This window comes from Anoplophora glabripennis, unplaced genomic scaffold (genome assembly GCF_000390285.2).
Source record: "Anoplophora glabripennis isolate ALB-LARVAE unplaced genomic scaffold, Agla_2.0 scaffold223, whole genome shotgun sequence".
Classification (NCBI taxonomy): Eukaryota; Metazoa; Arthropoda; class Insecta; order Coleoptera; family Cerambycidae; genus Anoplophora; species Anoplophora glabripennis.
In genome coordinates, this window is record NW_019416365.1 from 74301 (window position 1) to 92316 (window position 18016).

Genomic DNA, 18016 nt, shown 5'->3' on the forward strand with positions numbered 1-18016 from the left:
TTCTGAAGGTTTTAAGACTGATCCTATTAATACCAATTAATTCCCTTGTTTGTCTTTTGCAAATAATACGATATTTAGAAAAACTTTTGAATTTTTTTAAATTAGCTTAGTTCCTTTAAAATCAATTAAATCAAATCATGTAGGTATTTCCATCAAACACATTATTTATGAACATTTCGCTTATTTCACTTTATTCGTGATTTTAGTAGGCCAATATTTCAAAGAAAACAAAAGAATAACTTGTAATCTTCTTTTTCTAAATGTATGGTTGCTGTGTGTAACTTTAGATGGCGCATGTACTATTTGCAATTTTCGAAGTGTATTTACATCTTTTATGCAAGTAAATTGTAAAGTATGTAGTGAATTTCTGTGATTTCTTATTAGTGAACTATTAAATAATTTAATGTGTTAAGGCATATCAAGAAAAAGGTAATTATTTGTCTCCGTACGTATTTAGGTATATGTGTAAATTTGCGATATTAATACTTCAAAGCAGAAACGTAAATTTATTTTCATGCTGCTGATTACATCTAGTAGTATTTTATTTATTTGTATTGTGATTCTTTTAATAACGTAAGTATACTCGTATGTTTTGTATGTATATTATTTACAAAATCATATTCAAATAATCTGAATTGTTTGAAAAATTAGTTCACACACTTCCCAAGCTGGTGTATGAGTGGTTGCCAACATTCAGGCGCCGGAGGATAATTTTGTTTGCTTTCGTAAACATCACCGGAAAATAACATTGTAAAAGCTATTTATAAATATCTCAGTATTTTTATTTTCATCAAAAGCGGAGACGCCAGTTTTATAGAACTATTTGTGCAAATGTTCAATTCAATGCCAAATTTCTTGCGAATTGTCTTTTATCAGAAGTTCCTATTAGTACAGAGGTTTACTACAAGGGGATGAAAATTTGCAGAACAGATTCTAAAAAAAGCGATAATTTAAAAAATGCCAATGTATAATGAAACATTTTGAATTATGTACGTAAAATATTAAATTGAAATTTATGAATCTCATGAAGGATACCCACCTCTGAAAAATATAGAAACATGGATTTGGGGGGAGGGGCGTTTGTCAGTTAATGTCAAACAAAAAAAAGGTTATGCAATCCAAAAAAGGAAAAAAGATTATGCAGTCAAGAAATCTTAAACGTTTTTAAAAAGAAAATTCTTTTATTTTTTTTCGGACCATTTGGGGAAGGGGGGGGGGGGCGATAGCAGTTACCACATTAAAAAATCATTATTTTTGTTATTTTTTTTAAGATTTCTTTAAAACTACAAATTTTTTGGGCGAAAATAGTGACACTTTCTTTTGTTATTTTTAATTTCGGCGTATTTGTTGTAAGATATAAGGTGCCAAAATTATAATTTTAAAAGAGGTTTTTTAATAGTGCTGCTATTTTTTAGTACATTTAGTTCAAACTTTGATCTTATTCATTGTGAGCGAGCACACTGATAAAAAGCACAAATAGAGAAAAGTGTGGTTGTAATAATATTCATTCCGAGGGTTCTCAAATTTAGAACGAATAAAAGTAGGAGTCACACAAAGCGACGCAGGAAAAAATTTTGTGTAAAATATTCGATTTTTTTAAACTTTTTTTCGTGTATCAAATTTCTTTTATTTAAAGAATTAAGTTTTATAAAAATATTCTTGGGTGGTATCGATTTGGATGTGCTTCAGATTTAATTTTTTTTGTTATTTATTTGTCTTGATCACAAAATATGTGTTTTAGTTTGAAAATTGTGTTAACGTATTGCACAGAGCCAAACAACGAAGAGATTATTAAAAATCTTATTTTAAATTTAAATTTTAATTTTGACACCACGTACCTTGAAAAAGAATCGTCTAAATGAAAAAGTTCATAAGGAAAATCTTTGTTCCTATTAGGTTCGCCCGAACACCCTGTACATCATTATTTATTACCTCTCAATGATTATTAAAATTTCATATATAAGTATTTTTAAACCAGCGGCAGATGCTATTAAATTATTGGCGTGCAAAATGGCGTTCACCGTCCAAAAATAGTTTCCAGTAAGTTACTGGAATTTTAACAGAAGCCTTCATTCCTTCATTATTCGACTTCTCTCGGTAGAATTCCGTTATCCAAACAGCAGCCTATTCGGTGGCTCTGCAAAGAGGTCGTTAATAAAGATATGACAATTAAACAAATTTAAACCAATGAAACCTAATCAAATGTACCGGCAGAGCCGAGTGTTAGCTTGGCAGAACAATTTATTGACTATGTAGGACGAGGACGCATCATAGAGATATGCGGGCAACGAAATTTAAAATGGCTGGGTGTAGGAATACATAAAAATTCAATTGAAGCTTGGTCAAAAATAAAAAGTGGGTTTTCGGTGGGTAGTCTGCAACAAGATCAACGTTCCGAAGGTTTTACGTTATAGTGATACTTAAATGAAAATTGATATAATAAGATCTCTAAATTTATTAGTAGTAAAATTATCTATCTAGACAGATGTAAATTACTTGTGTTATGAATATGATAAAATTTTGGATTTATTTAATTTACCTATCAAGCAAAAAAAAATACGTTGCCTGCAAACTATAAATAACAATAGTGTTTTATGACATTTCAAAGTTATTTTTGTTAATGCCATACATTTTTTAAAGAGTCAGCTTATATTTTTAATTTGGTACTTATTGTTGATAATTGTTTTTTTAAATTAAAATTAAATATTTTCTCAAAATTCGATAATTTTGAAGTTTCAAGTCGATAACCGATTTGAAAGAAAAAACGCATTTTATAATGATTTTATGATAATGACCCTCCAAAACTTTATAGATAAGGTATTTGCACAAAACAGTGTAGGGTTTTGTCACTGAATACTATTCTACAATGAAAATTATTGCCAATTATACAAGCAATTTCGTTAATAACTAATTTTCCAGTCATACACCATTCTTAGAGTAGTTTCAATATCTCATGAGCCGCGAAATGCGCGAAAGGCGTGGCGTATCCGCATAATTTTTCTAATAAGCACGTTGTGAAAACATTGACTCATAATTAGGCCACGTGCCTCATTACAACCAGAAAAGAACTAAGGCTCTCAGGCATCAATAAAGTCAACTGGCGAACGTTCGTTATGTACCGGGTGATTCAGTTTGATATTCGCGGCCTCGTATCTCTTTTATTTTATTTAACAAATAGCTATAACAAACCCTATATATTTTTAGATCGCCGCACAAACTCTATCAAATGACATTATCAGATCGTCTCCATGGTAACATGTGTCAAAATTGCTATAGTCAATTGTTTTTGTTCAAATGGCACACTATATATTTTTTTATCAATTCTGGAAGATATTTTATTTCTGTGTTCAGCTATATAAGGAAGTCTATAGTTTCATTAGAAATATCTATTGCTAGAAAAACAGCAAAAAAAGATTAACTCTACTTTCATTAGCTTTATTTTGAAAAATGATAGCCAGCTGCGGAAACAACTGAATTTTAACGTTTCTAAATAACGGTTTGTAAAAATAATTGACATTTTGTACCTATTTATTCTATCTACAACTAATAATTATAACATGGATACTTACGGTAACCAAGAAATACTAGTGATATGATTTTAATTTATAGAGAAGGCTGGCTAAAGTTAGCCAAGAATTTAGCGGCAGAATTCAAAAGAAAAGAAGAGTTTTTAAACTCAGAAGGGCAAGAGATGAAGAACATTCGATAAAGATGTTAAATGGCCTTCTAGATCTCCGGATCTCATTCCTATAGATTTCTTTCTTTGGTCTTACCTAAATGATATTTATCTTAAAAACAGAATAAGAGTAGAATGNAAACAGAGCTATTCTGTGTTTGGAAGCAAATGGAGCTTATTTTGAACATTTGAAATAAGCATTGTTTTAAATTGTTATATTATTATCGTATTAAAAACAAAATATGTTACTTTAAAAAACATAATAACTTGTTTCCGCAGCTGGTTATCATTTTTCAGAATAAAGCTACGAAAAGTAGGGTTAATCTTTTTTGCTGTTTTTCTAGCAATATTTCTAATGAAACTATAGACTTCCTTACATTGCTGAACGCAGAAGAAAAATATCTTCCAGTATTGATAAAAAAATATATGGTGTGCCATTTGAATAAAAACAGTTGACTATAGCAATTTTGACATATGTTACCATGGATACGATCTAATAATGTCATTTGATAAAGTTTAAGCAGCGATTTAAAAATATATAGGGTTTGTTATAGGTATTTGTTAAAATAAAAGAGATACAGGGCCGCGAATCACCCGGTATATTTTTATTACAACTGTAACATGCTACAGTTGTCAAATTTGTTTTACTTTTACATTTGCTTAAAAAATACAGGGCAATTATTTGCTACATTATTTCATTTTTACAGGTATTTTGAAATTCCACACTTTTTATAAGTGAATAAATGCAATTAAATATCATTATATGGCAGAATTTAATGCTTATAATTATTTTTATTTTCAAATCCGCTCAGCCCCCCGTTAGCCGGCGCCTATGGATTACAGTCAGTGCCTATGGTTACTAGTAATATTGAACCACATTTGAAAAAATAGACAATCGAAAAAAAACATTAGGTATGGCAAAATATTAAATAAAAAGGTAACTGAGGTTATGTAACTTCATTATTATTGAGGCTTCAAGAAAGAGAGGAACTTTCATGAATAAAATCATTGCCCAAGATCGAGTTATTCCTAACCTAGGTTTTAATCTTACCGTAATTTTAAGCTCAAATATTAGTATTAACCGTAATATTTTTATCTTGTTTATAAAAATTTGATTTAAACTTAATACACAAACTAATTAATTTTAAAAACTAGCCAGCCAGAAGTAGTGGAATTTTGCGCATGCGTACTTGTTAAAATTAAGGATAATTAGAACTAAGTTGGGTCCAGACTTTTTTATAAACTCATAATTAATTTTTTTTCTCAGTTTGTGGACATTCTATGGGTATAATTAAAAGAAATTTAACATTTAACAATAAACGAAATCGAAAGGGAATTTTGTGCAAAAACGATTATAAATAGTCATTAAAAAAATTGAGTCATACATACTCAGACTTTTACTAAGCTTATTGGAAAATGGGACCTTACCGTTCCTTCTGATATAGCATTTTCTCTTCCTTCTACGACGGGGTTCCTTGTCCTGGTATGGACTTTTCCCCGTGGAAAACTCCACGATTTTCATCATGCAGCACAGTAAAACGCCTAGCATGTCTATTCCGGTCACTGTTTACTAGGGCATTCTGCCCTTTTATAAGTAAAAAACGTCAATTCACTTAAAACTAGGTGCAATGTTTATATAAAGTTAGCACTTTGGAATCAGTCCTTACGGGCGCGACGAAAATAACTTTCAGTCTTTAAGAATTGTTTATTGGCATCAGTAATTTCTGTTATCACTGCCTGTTAACTCGGATTAGCATTAAACAGGATATGACGTTATGACGTGTGGTCGCGACGTATCATATTTTGGCGTGGAGGGTTTTTACAATGTAAAACAAGAACTGTTTATACTGCTGAATTATGAACAAATCGGGAAGATACATTACGAAAGTATCTTTGATATCGTGTAGATGAAATATAAATGTATATTTTAATTCATAGAGTAATTCCATTATATTTTATATGCCTAAATTTGACATACCTATATATTTTTCATATATTCGTATCATTTTTTAAATGTTTAATAGTTTTTATTAAAAGTTAATGCTAATTTTTTTATGCAGTTAGTCTATTTACCAAGATTCCAATAGATCAATTTTAAACAATGTCCAAAATAAGTTACAAAATGGTACAAATTTAAAAAACAAATTAAATTTAAACATTTTATGATGTCAGTTGTGAGAACCTATTTAGTTATTAACAGAAATTTGGAAAATTTATCTTAAATAAATGATTAATGGCACAGATTTGCGATGGAGCTGCAGTTATGGTAGTTATTTGAATGGTTTGCCAGTTAAAATAAACTCTCTAGCTTTCGCTGTAGCTCCTCATGTTCTTTTGGCGCATTCCTGTGTCATATTGTGAGCCCCATTTGTTTTAAGTGGTGTCTGTAGCAAAATCCAGGAAGCGAATTTCTTTTTGCAAATTAAGATTTTCATAATACTCTTCGAAGTCCACGAAATAAACAAAAATGTTTTGGATATACAGGCTATTACAAATTCGCTTCTCACTTGGAAAATGGGGGTAAAGTTGCATAATTAGGGGACCAACATTATGCCTCTAAAATATCAAGGCTAACATGATTAGTTCTCGAAATATTTGAAAGAAACCAAAATTTTGGAAATCCGTTTTTCTTTAATTTCAGCCTTTTTTGAGGTGATATTGAAAAAAGAAGAATACTTTCTCATGGGAACTTTTTCCCTCTATCGAATAGCATAATCAATTTTTATATGTAACGTTTCGTCTCTTCAGGGCTATAATCAATTTTTTTAAATACGATCTTCGAAATTTTATTATAGGTATTTTTTGCAAGCCTTCTTGAGCCTCAATACTGTATTGTCTCAGCCCGAACCATATATAGACGTTTTGTCTCGAAAAATTCATTTTCAGTGTATTCGTTCATTAGACCCTGTGAAATCCACTTAGTTATTTAAACTATTACCATCACCCGTTACAATAAAACATTATTAGAGATTTAATCTCCATCACCTGGTCATACATAATTAGATAAGTTGTTGCATCAATATTAAAACATTACTACAATTTTAATTTCATTATGACAAATTAATTCTTAAAAATGCATATGAACAATCAAAACAAATAAATATTATACTTAAAAAATTACAGTAAATGTTCAAAAACGTTTCCGTTTTGGCAAATGTTGAAAATGAAGATCAGCGTAATATCAGAATTTATTATACCTGTAACCGCAACTGTAACGAGCATGGCAGATGTATTTGTATGAATATCCTGAAAAAATTAGATCGAAATTTATTTGAATCTTGAGCACTCGAGAAACCTAGAAATAACTATGAGCACGGGATTAAAACTCTAATAATGTTTTATTGTAACGTGTGATGGTAATAATTTAAATAACTAGGTGGATTTCACAGGGTCTAACGATACTTACAGTGTATGATAATTTAAGAAACATAGGAATCTAAAAAAAAAATTAAATTTTGCAACGAATACATTGAAAATGATTTTTTCGAGACAAAACGTCTGAATCTGGTTCGAACTGAGACAGTACAGTATTACGGGTCATGAAGGCTTGCAAAAAATGTAATAAAATTTCTAGGGTCATATTTAAAAAAATGAAGTTGATGATGGTCCTGGAGAGACGAAACGTTACATATCAAAATTGATTATGCCATTCGATAGAGGGCAAATATTTGCCATGAGAAAGTGTTCTTCTTTTTTCAATATCACTTCAAACAAGGTTGAAATTAAACAAGAACGAATTTCCAAAATTTCGTTTTTTCCAAATATTTCGAAAACTAATAATGTTAGCCTTGATTTCTTAGAGGCATACTTTGCCTCCATTTAAGCTACTTCGTATCTCTTACCGTTTCCGAGATCCCTGTAGTGAGAAGCGAATTTGTAACAGCTTGTATGTAATTTGAATCGCAATTCGCGAATCTCAATTTGTATTCTTAAACTGAATGTAAATTTTTAACCATATCGTTAATATTCTGGATTTTAATTCAAATAATAAGCTGCCTTAAAAAATCTTCTGAAAGATTATTGTTTTATTTCTAAATTTTCAGTTTATTACTGCAACAAACAGACGTAGCATTTTCAATTTTCCATAAATTTAATTTATGATATTCTAAAAATCGCTTGCAGATTTTTTTTAATTGACAGATTTAGAAACCAAGACAAATAACGATAACACGTTTGAAAATATTTCGTTTTCTGAATAGTAAAAAGTTGTACCAACCTCCCCAGATAAAATAATCAGAACCCGCCACTGGCTTGAAGTAAATCATTTTCAATTACAGATTTAGACTTACAACTTTTCATAGTTAGGTACAATTTCCCATAAGCAACAATTAAAATATGTAAGTAGGTCTCTCAAACCATGTGCCATGACTACTAAACTTGGTTTGAACGAGTACCGAGTAACTTATAAAAAAAGCGACAAGTATTCGCTGTTCTCTGTGACACATCACACATGTACATAAACAGCCGCACATATGGTTTTCTCGCTACTGTGAGGGTCTATTCATGTGTGCTATGGGAATATTTTAACCAACGGTAGGTGCTGGCTCTGGTTAAATGGGGAGGTACGGGCCTATTTTAGTTTTCTTTGTCAAGTAGATTATAATTAGTGTTAACTTCTCGAATTAACAAAGGGCGGAGAGAATTATGGCTTTTATGGTATATTTATGGGGTGTTCGTCTTGAGGGGCGACGAAGGAGTTATTTTTTTGGGAAGAGTGTTAGTCCCTTATCGCTATGGAGTAACAAAATAATTCTTAATTACTATTCTCGAGTAATTGCTTTCAGTTTTAGGTAGTTTTACTTAAAGTTGCTATTAATAATTTATACACGGTGTCCCGTTCATGTTTAAAAAAAAAACTTGTGTGCAAGTTCCTCATGGAAAAATAGTAGGGGTAGTTCATATAAAGTTTTTTTCTTAGACACTCTGTTTTCGAGATACAATGTGTTGAAGTTATTACTTTCCAAATGGTTTTCCTTAATTATCTTTAAATCCGTTAAAGATAAAAATGTCAAAATTTGTACACGAATAAACATCAACTGTGCGCTAACAATAATATGCAAACGTTTTCTTTCTGAAAAGCAGTGTCGCCGATACAGGTAATTGGAGGGGTACAATCGAAAAAAAAAATGTTAAAAGTTAAAGTTTATTACATTTCTAAACAGTTCTGTAAACTATAAGGCATACTACAAAAAAAAGTATACTTGTCGAAATTCGGTAGCGTGTACCATTTTCGAGAAAAATTAAGTTGCATAGAAGCAAACGGGGGACAATTTTTGCTCATTTATTTAATTGTGCAGCTGTTTTGTTCTGTATGTCTCCGAGTCTGTTTCCTAATATTTTTCTGTTCTTATCAGTTTTTTTAAGTATTCATGTCCATCAACAATTCATTCCATTCAACAATTGTTTATTTTAGTAATGGTAGTGTAGTAGTTTACAAAATCTAAAATTAGTTATTAATAGATAATAATTATTTACCATAATCTGTTTATTTTGATTTACTTTTTTAAATGTTAGTTCACAATAATTTGAAACTTAAAATAAATTTCAATTTTCTTTTTACTTAATAAAATATTTTTCAATTTAACTGTTTCATGTGATACGTAAGAAATTAAAATTATAGTCTTAAATGCAAATACTGTTGGTATAAATTCAATTTGTTTAAGCGTAATCGGTAGGAATGAGTTAGGAATTATTTTCTAGTATTCTGTTTGTTCATCTTTTATGGTTTTATGGCGACAAACTCAAAATATCCAGTCGTAAGAAAATCGTAAAACCATACCAAGTTAATAAAACTATTTGATAACTTGAAGCTTCTTTTTGTTTTTTAATCATATCGATAGTAGAACATATTAAAGTTATTAGATATACAGCATGTTTCACTTAAATACACCGTATTGAAAAATAAGTATACAGTTTTCTAAGAAACGAATCTACTAAAAATGAAATTTGAATGTAATTTTTGATTTGATTTTTTAATAGAAAAGTTTCAAAATTTTGAGATTTCACATACATTGCTATTATATTAAGAGGGCTATTCTGCTGATTTTGCATATTATGTAAAAACTTATCAATATCTATAATTTTATCCATCGCCTTGGCTGATATTACTTTATTCTCGTTGGCCATTTTGCTTTTTCGTTCTGATGACGCCATAGTTTCATCGAGAGTCTACACTATGGTGCCAATTAGTGCATTAAGATGGCATTTAAATTTTTTCCAGACCTTCTTTGTGAAGGAAATTATGAATCTGTATTTATTTGCAGTGAAATCCTGTACCTAATTTAATTTAAGTGAAATTAACTTTAATGTATATGTATACAGGGAGATTCACAAGTGTTGACCAAAAATGAAACCTCGTATTATTTGGTGAATTTTAAGGGGAGTCTTTCCTATAAAGTTTTTATCTAGGACGCTTCGTTAAAAAGATACACTTCTAAAAACATTTTTAATTTTTTTAAATTATTTCACTTACTAATTTTTAAAAACTAGCAAGTAAAATAATTTGAAATTGGGCAGATGTATTTACGTAAACATTGTCCAAAATCTGAGGGCTTTTCCTAAAATTTACATGCTCCAGTGGTGGAGATACAGGGTATCGGTGGAATATTTTTTTTAGATACAATAGTACGCCACTGCTTTACGGTAACATCCATGGTATTTTCGGATTCGTCCTTCAATTTTCTACAAATTACTAATATCTTATGTTTTTCGAAAAAGCCTGATTTTCGAGTAAAACTTAAAAATGGAACTGAGAACACACTTCGATATTCGAATATAATGCTTTTTAAAATTACATGGCGGGCTGCGATAGCAGCTTTGACATTCCGAGCAGTTAGAAGAAGGAATAAATAATGCTTTTCATCAGATTCAAACAATTATTTTCGAACAAATTACATTTTCGTTACTAAAAAGATATCGGGCCTGTGTTCGTGGAAATGGAGGTATTTTAAAGCATTTACTCGAACAAAATCATTAAAATAATGGCTAATGTTATTAATTTCTTTATTCGAATAAACAACCGAAGTGCTGGTCATGTCATTTAAGTAAAAGTGTTTTCAGTTGGTTTTTTAAGTTTTACTCGAAAATCAGGCGTTTTTTCGAAAAACATAAGAGAGTAGTAATTTATAGAAAATTGAAAGACGAATCCAAAAAATCATGGTTGTTACCGTAAAGCAGTGGCGTATTATTTTATTTAGAAAAATATACCACGGATACCCTGTACCTCCGCCACTGGAGCATGTAAATTTTAGGAAAAGTAATCAGATTTTGGACTATGTTTACATAAATACATGTGCCCAATTTCAAATTATTTCATTTACTAGTTTTTAAATTAGATAAAAACATAGAAAAGACTCCCCTTAAAATTCACCAAAGAATACGGGGTTTCATTTTTGGTAACCATTTGTGAATCACTCTGTATAGTTTTTTACGGAACAAATCGACAGAAAATAAAAAATTTAAAAAAGTAACTGGAACATTTTATGAGAAAATTTTCTTAGTGTTAATATTTCACGATTCTCCTTTAATCTTATGTACCTACCTATATTTATCAGCCATTATAAAAATAATCCTATTACTCTGCTAATATTGCATTTTGTAAAAACTAGTTTTAAACAATACCTAGTAAAAAAATTCACTATTTCCCTTGTGAAGGAAGCTATGGCTTTGTATTCATTTGACGCGAAACATACTGTATACCTACTTCACGAATTAATTATTTTCATGTAATTGTCATTATTAACCTATGTTGTGGACTTTCTTTGGTACTCTAAATAGTATATTTGTCATTTTCATACCAAATACTGTGTAAAAATTGGTAATTGACAGGCATAAAGCTATAACTATTAGAGATATTTTTTTACTATTATTTGGTTCAAATTGAGGTCAGTGAACTGATGTTTGTAGATATTCTTTCTTACTAATTTTATAATTTAGAATTATGAACTGACTTTAGGAATCACTGCTCTAAGAGAATAAATGCAATAAAGTTAACAAGAAGTGCAGCAGTTGTTTCGTACTTTTTTAGATGCCAAATTGGTTCGTCACTGTTTTGGCACCGGGCAGATCTGTTTACCACATTTAACTAAAAAAAAAACTCTCCGGTCATGCTGACGCCAGACTTTCCATGAAACACGCTTACTAAATAGATCTTCCATATACTTTTTCTTCTAACGCAGGCAAAGTGTTTAATTATGTTTCTCCTTCATTTTGTACCTCCCACGCAACAAAATGGCGATACGCGACGCCACCTCCACTCAAAACAATCAAGTTACCTCAGCGTGAAACACCGGTAGTACTTTTCATCACTTATACAAATTCTTAAACGCCGTTTCGTCACCAAATAACGATTTTTAACACGCACAAATAATAATAAAAGTCACGTGAACGATTTAAACTTTGAAAACCAACATGGCGCGCAAAAGTAGGCTCCTAACTGAGCCAAGCAAGCGCTCCAGATCTGCGTTACAGCCTCGCGCGTCACGGCGGGCGTAAACAGCGACGCACGCGTCGCTGAAAACCGCGCGGTTTCATGGACATTCTTCAGGCGGGGACGTCTGTCGGGGATAACTCCGTCCGGTCGTGATTAAAGCCGTGGATTTTTAATTCTTAAAATAATTATTCATATACGCATGTGTGTCTTCGATGCGGGAGAGTTGGCGTTTTGATTTTGTTTTAATCTTCGACCTGGCCGGATATTTTTGGAATGGTCGTAAAGAAAGGGAACGTGGCTGCGGGAGCTTTACTAAATATTATGAAACTGGAGCACTGGTGCGCGCTTTATTAAATAACAGAAATTTAACTCGTTTGGGGACAATTATTATTCGTCGTTTTGTTTTTTAATTGCTAAGTTCTTAATGAAAACTACGCGGTTGTTAGTTATAAATGTCAACCTGCCTCATCATATTTTTAATTTCCTGAAATGACAAGGAACCAACAATTAAATTTACCATGGAAATAGAAAGCAATAATACATTACCCTTTCCAGAAAGTTTAATTTAAAAAACGGCAAATATTTAGAAACAAGTATTCATAGAAAACTAACTCACACTTACAGATCTAAATTCTAATTCAAATCACTGATATAAAGAAAGGTGTAGTTAAATGTTTGTACGATCGAGTCAAATTGATTTCTTCACCCTTTTCAAAATAAAGAAAATAAAAAATATGTAAACAAAATATAAGCAGTTTTATTCTTATTTAATTCTTGTATTAACTTATTTATCGCCTGATATTTTTCGTGGTTTTCATTTAGGTATTAATTCTATTCGACTTATATCCAAAAAACAGGGTTAAAAGAAACTTCGACGTTCAAGCAATTTTATTGCATGAATCGTTCAAAGGGTCATTTTAGATGAAAAAACCGCGGAGTGGTATTAAATTAGAGGGTGGAAATTGGAGATAAGGGTGAAAATGCACCCCTTTCAGTTTTTTAATTGTGGCTTGAAAACGAAGCAAAATTTCGCTATAGTTCATAGGAAAAATTATTTAGAGAATTGAATTTCCCATCGAAATAGCTTATTTAAAAAATTTAAAAGGAAAATTTTATGAAAAAAAATCGTTAATAAACGATTTTAAAGAAAGCAAATATTATTATTTATTTTTTTTTACTTTTCTAATAAAATAATTTAGTAAAAACTTGAGAATTTAAGTACAATAAAGTTTATTAATAATGTATATACAGTGTGTCCACGGATGGAGTTGACAAGAGGCGATACTCTTTTGTTTTTGACTTTATCGAAAAATTTCACTCTTTATAAAAAATGAGATTGTCATACAAACATCTTAGATTAGATATACAGGGTGTAGTATAACAACCCTAGGTTCGATCGTAAAAAGAATACAAACGTAGTGGTGGCCAGAAATATTTGATCGTTATAAGGAATACCTACGTTGTCTGTATCTATTTTTTTTTAATTGGCCGGAGGGCGCTGGCTACTAACTTTTTTTGAGGAGATGTATGGTTTAATTTTATAAAACAAAAACAGAGTAAACACACCTAACTTTATTATTTATGTACAACAATCTTCAAATAAACATGTGACAAATAGAAAGAACAACAAAAACATTAACAACCATTTAACATAGAATGAGAGTGCCATGCTCTTGAGCTAGAGCTCTTGTGGGGAAAGAGCATGGCAGAGAAACCCACGATCGTTGCTCTTACCACCCAAATATAAATACAAAACAACCGCTAACCAAAGGCATACATTAAGAACCTTTGCTAATGATAATTAAAACTGGACTTATTTAATTTCTCACTCAAATTAGACATACACACTTCCAAGTAAAACTGAAGAGGTTAGAATAATAATAATAACAACAACAATAATAACAACAATAACAATAATAATAATAATAGGTAAAGTACTGGAGTCCCATACGGGAGGCAATCCAGCTATAGTTGAGATTTCAGAGGAACAACAATAATAATAATAATAATAATAATAATAATAGGTAAGGTACTGGAGTCCCATACGGGAGGTAATCCAGCTATGAGTTGAGATTTCGGAGAACAACAACAATAATAATAATCAAGGGCGAAAATGTTAATAAATTCAACACAGCTTTTATATGCGTATGACATAAAGTGAGAACAAAAAATCAAAGAACAACATAATCCTGATAAATCAAGTTAAAAGTGAAACAAAGAAGTTGATATTGCAATATCTGGGCAGTCACGACAAAATATACATATTTTAACATGTAATAAATAATGAACAGTCTTTAATAATAATTGTAACAATTTTACCTTAGAAAAATATACGCCCCTGAGCGTAAGACAATGAAAGCTAAACATACAAAGAATTATTATCATGAAACATCTATAACCATCACAATCATAAGATTATATAACAATTAACAACAAAGTACTTAAAGAATATTACCTGCTAACTAATACCGGTTAATCACTTAATTTTCCACTACTTTGTCACACTACCCGCCGATCGTCTTATTACCCATCTGCACACTGTTCTCACTTGAACTCCTATCTTCAACTATTTCGGCTTCCTTCCAGAATTCCCTACCTAAGCGCTTGTTTTTTGTGCTTCCTTCTACAACGGTCAATACACGTTTTCATTCTTATACAACACTCATGTAACAGGTGACGTCGAAGTTGATAAGACAAGTACGGTTTTGCACAAGGGTGCTCATAAATTAAAAAAATACGAAAATACTCAAGAAAGAAGTACCATTATTCATTATTTTACACAACATTTTTACAAAACAAATCTGTTTGTAACCTTAAATAATGTCCTAATACAAATTTTAAAATACAAATTTCAACTCCTGCTTTTACTCTGTTTGTATAGCTATACTTCCCACCTCAAAAATAGAAATTTTGATTTTAAAATTTGTGTTAGGACATTATTTGAGGTTATAAACAGATTTGTTTTATAAAAATGTTGCGTAAAAAAATAAATAATGGTAGAGTAATTGACACATTATCTAGTAGGTTGCTGTCAATATTTCTAAATAAAATACAACCAACAAATTTCGAGTCAATATCTTTGAAATAATTAATAAAAATAAACAAAAAATTTAAATTTAAACACTGTATGTCGAAAACGATGCACTTTTTTTCACGAAAAAACTGCGGCAACCACCCCACACCCTGTATAAATGGGTTAAGCGGAGGTTGTTTTTTTTTTAATTGTAAATTTGACACCTTGGATCTAGAAATAGAAACACCTTTATGAAAAATGTCGTAACGAAACTCACTATTTTCACTCAAAGAATACATAGCGATTTTCAAATACCTATGTATTGTTTTTTTAGTATTTTTAGGTATTATCAAAAAATTATTCATTGACATGGAGTTAATTGATGAAACAATTCGTAAAAATTTAGTTTAGAGTTTAAAAAAAAATCATAAATATGACATTTTCATTTTCCTTTCTAGGGACAAAAATATTATTTTTTCATAACTATATTTGTTTAATAAAAATCGCGCTTGGCATTTTATTATATTATTACGTATATTTTTAAACTATAAATAAAATAATAAATTTTAATGCAAAATTTCTTTCATTTTGCGAAAAATAGCAGAACTAAACGATTCTTACGTTCATAACAGATTTTCGAAAACTTTTCCTTAACGTGGTAAGGCTTTTATCAACGTTATAGCTTAATATACATACTATTTCGTCTTAAAAGAGATAAAGTACCACTTTCGTGTCGACTAAGCTCCTTACTTTCATGTTTATGAGTAGAAAAAAATTGAAATTTCCTGCATTATTTATCAATTTAGGTTTATAGTGCAAATTTGCCGTATAAGCACACATGATGTTCCAAAAGTTTTAACTAACAAAATTAGGTGAAAGCTTTTGGGTAGTATGCAAGTCGTTTTGTCATTTCGTAAATATTCTTATCACCTGCTACTTATAGCTGTTAAATATTAAATTTAATATTTAATAGTTTTGCTAGTTGAAAAAATAATAACTCACGGATATCGTACCGTTGCTGTGTGTTTCTGTCCAGTCTGGACAGAAAAGTATTTTATTTCATTTCCGCTATTAAAGCTCTGTTTCAGTAGTGAATGAGCTGTATTACGCAAAGCATAACATAAAAATAGAATAGGTCCTAAAATGCGACTGACCATCTGCCAAGGAAATGCGTTAATGTTTGGTAATTATGTGGCAATTATTGCGTCATTTTTTGGAGTTAAAAGTACGACATCCGAATCCTATTTCTTCTCCTCTAATATCCATAAAACTGAATTTCAAAACATAGTTATTATTACTATTTTTTTAAGTTTGCTATATGTGATTTTAGCTATGAATGTATTCATTCTCTTGTGAGGGTATTGGTGATCAGACTGATAGGAACTGAGTTAGAGAACAATTCAAGTAAGCTTTGAAATGTGAATTTCACCGCAAGTTATACTAACTGCTTGCAGAGCAAACTTTGGATCTTTGTTCGAATCCCAGCTCAGAAAATCGTATGGCTTACAAGTTTGTAACTGCTTATGTGGGATGTGCAGAGTTTGAGTACGTAAATTTTAGCTGGAACTTTAACACCTTTAAAATCCCATCGATAATTTCCATATTATTATTTCCTTTATGTCTGTTATGGTCGATTGCTTATGTCATAATATAGGGTGTCCCAAAATTCACGTAAGATTTGAATTATGCGTCATAAAAAAAAGACAGCATGGCAGCTGATATTTTAAAAATAATGAAAGTTTGGCAGCTACAGTTTGCAATTTTCGTACAGAATATGGTTGAAACAGTGATTTAACTTCAACTGTGAAGAGATTAATTGAAAAATTCAGGGAAACTAGATCAATTAGCGATCTTAAACACTCTAGCCGTCTTTCAACAAGTCATTCAATACAAAACATCGAAGCAGTTCGTGAGAGTGTTGCTGAGAGTCCAGGAACATCAATTTTGCGTCGTGATCGAGAATTGAACATTTCAAGAAGCTCTCTACAACATTCACTCACGAAAAATTTGCAATTTCTTGCTTACAAAGTTGAATTGGCTCCAGAACTGAAGCCTACTGACCCCGCAGTGCGATGAGGCTCATTTTTGTCTTAAAAGCTTTTGTTACTCGAGAAAATTGTCGCATTTGTGTTTCTGAAAATCCACAAGTTGAGAAACAAATGCATCCACAACGGATCACTGTTTGGTGCGGATTTTGGACTAGGGGCATCATCGAATCATTCTTTTTCCAAATTGTTATCACGACATAGTAATCCAGTTCTTTGAGTCCAATTTGTAAGATATGAATGTAGGGGACATGTGGTTTCAACAAGATGGTGCTACTTGAAATACATGAGCCAGTTCCTGGTCGTGTAATTTCCCGTTTTGCTGATCAGAAGTGGCCACCTAGATCATGTGATTTAACGCCGTTGGACTTTCTTTGGGGGTTTTTGAAGTCTAAGGTTTGTGCAAACAAGAACACGACCTTTCACGCCTTAATGGAAGAAATTTACCCGATAAGCTACTCCATACATAATCCTATGCTGTATTCATAAAGTATTATATAACTTCGAAATCTAAGGTTTGTGCAAACAAGAACACGACCATCCACGCCTTGACGGAAGAAATTTATTCGATAAGCCACACCATACATAATCCTATGCTGTATTCATAAAGTATTATATAACTTTACCCTTATTTAACGGATATTTTTAGCTCTACAAAAAATGTAAGGGGTATACGAATTTTTTTGACCTTCAGCGTCGAAAAATACATAGGAATACCATGGCCAGTCATCCAGATTACGACTTTTCTTTTTTTTTTGTGGGGTTGTGTTATAATCAATTCAAATTCTGTAAAAAATAAAACCGGTATTGATGGTTTATCTTGAATTTATTTTGACATAATATATATGTTG

The 18016-nt window shown here is 30.9% G+C and overlaps 1 protein-coding gene across 3 annotated transcripts in view; it reads right to left on the reverse strand.

Annotated features, from left to right (window-relative positions):
* Nucleotides 1-18016, reverse strand: part of LOC108906959 — a 90595-nt gene that overhangs the window by 71765 nt on the left and 814 nt on the right. The window contains exons 1-2 of one of the 3 annotated variants that reach the window (XM_018710411.1): nt 11950-12102; nt 5105-5413 (exon numbers count right to left, since the gene is read on the reverse strand). The exons of 1 other annotated variant lie outside the window; for it this stretch is intronic. In XM_018710411.1, the coding sequence (XP_018565927.1) occupies nt 5105-5225 (121 nt within the window). In that variant the 5' untranslated portion in view covers nt 5226-5413; nt 11950-12102. Of the gene's footprint in view, nt 1-5104; nt 5421-11949; nt 12103-18016 lie in introns of those variants that run through there. One more of the 3 variants, XM_018710412.1, reaches the window with a different exon arrangement.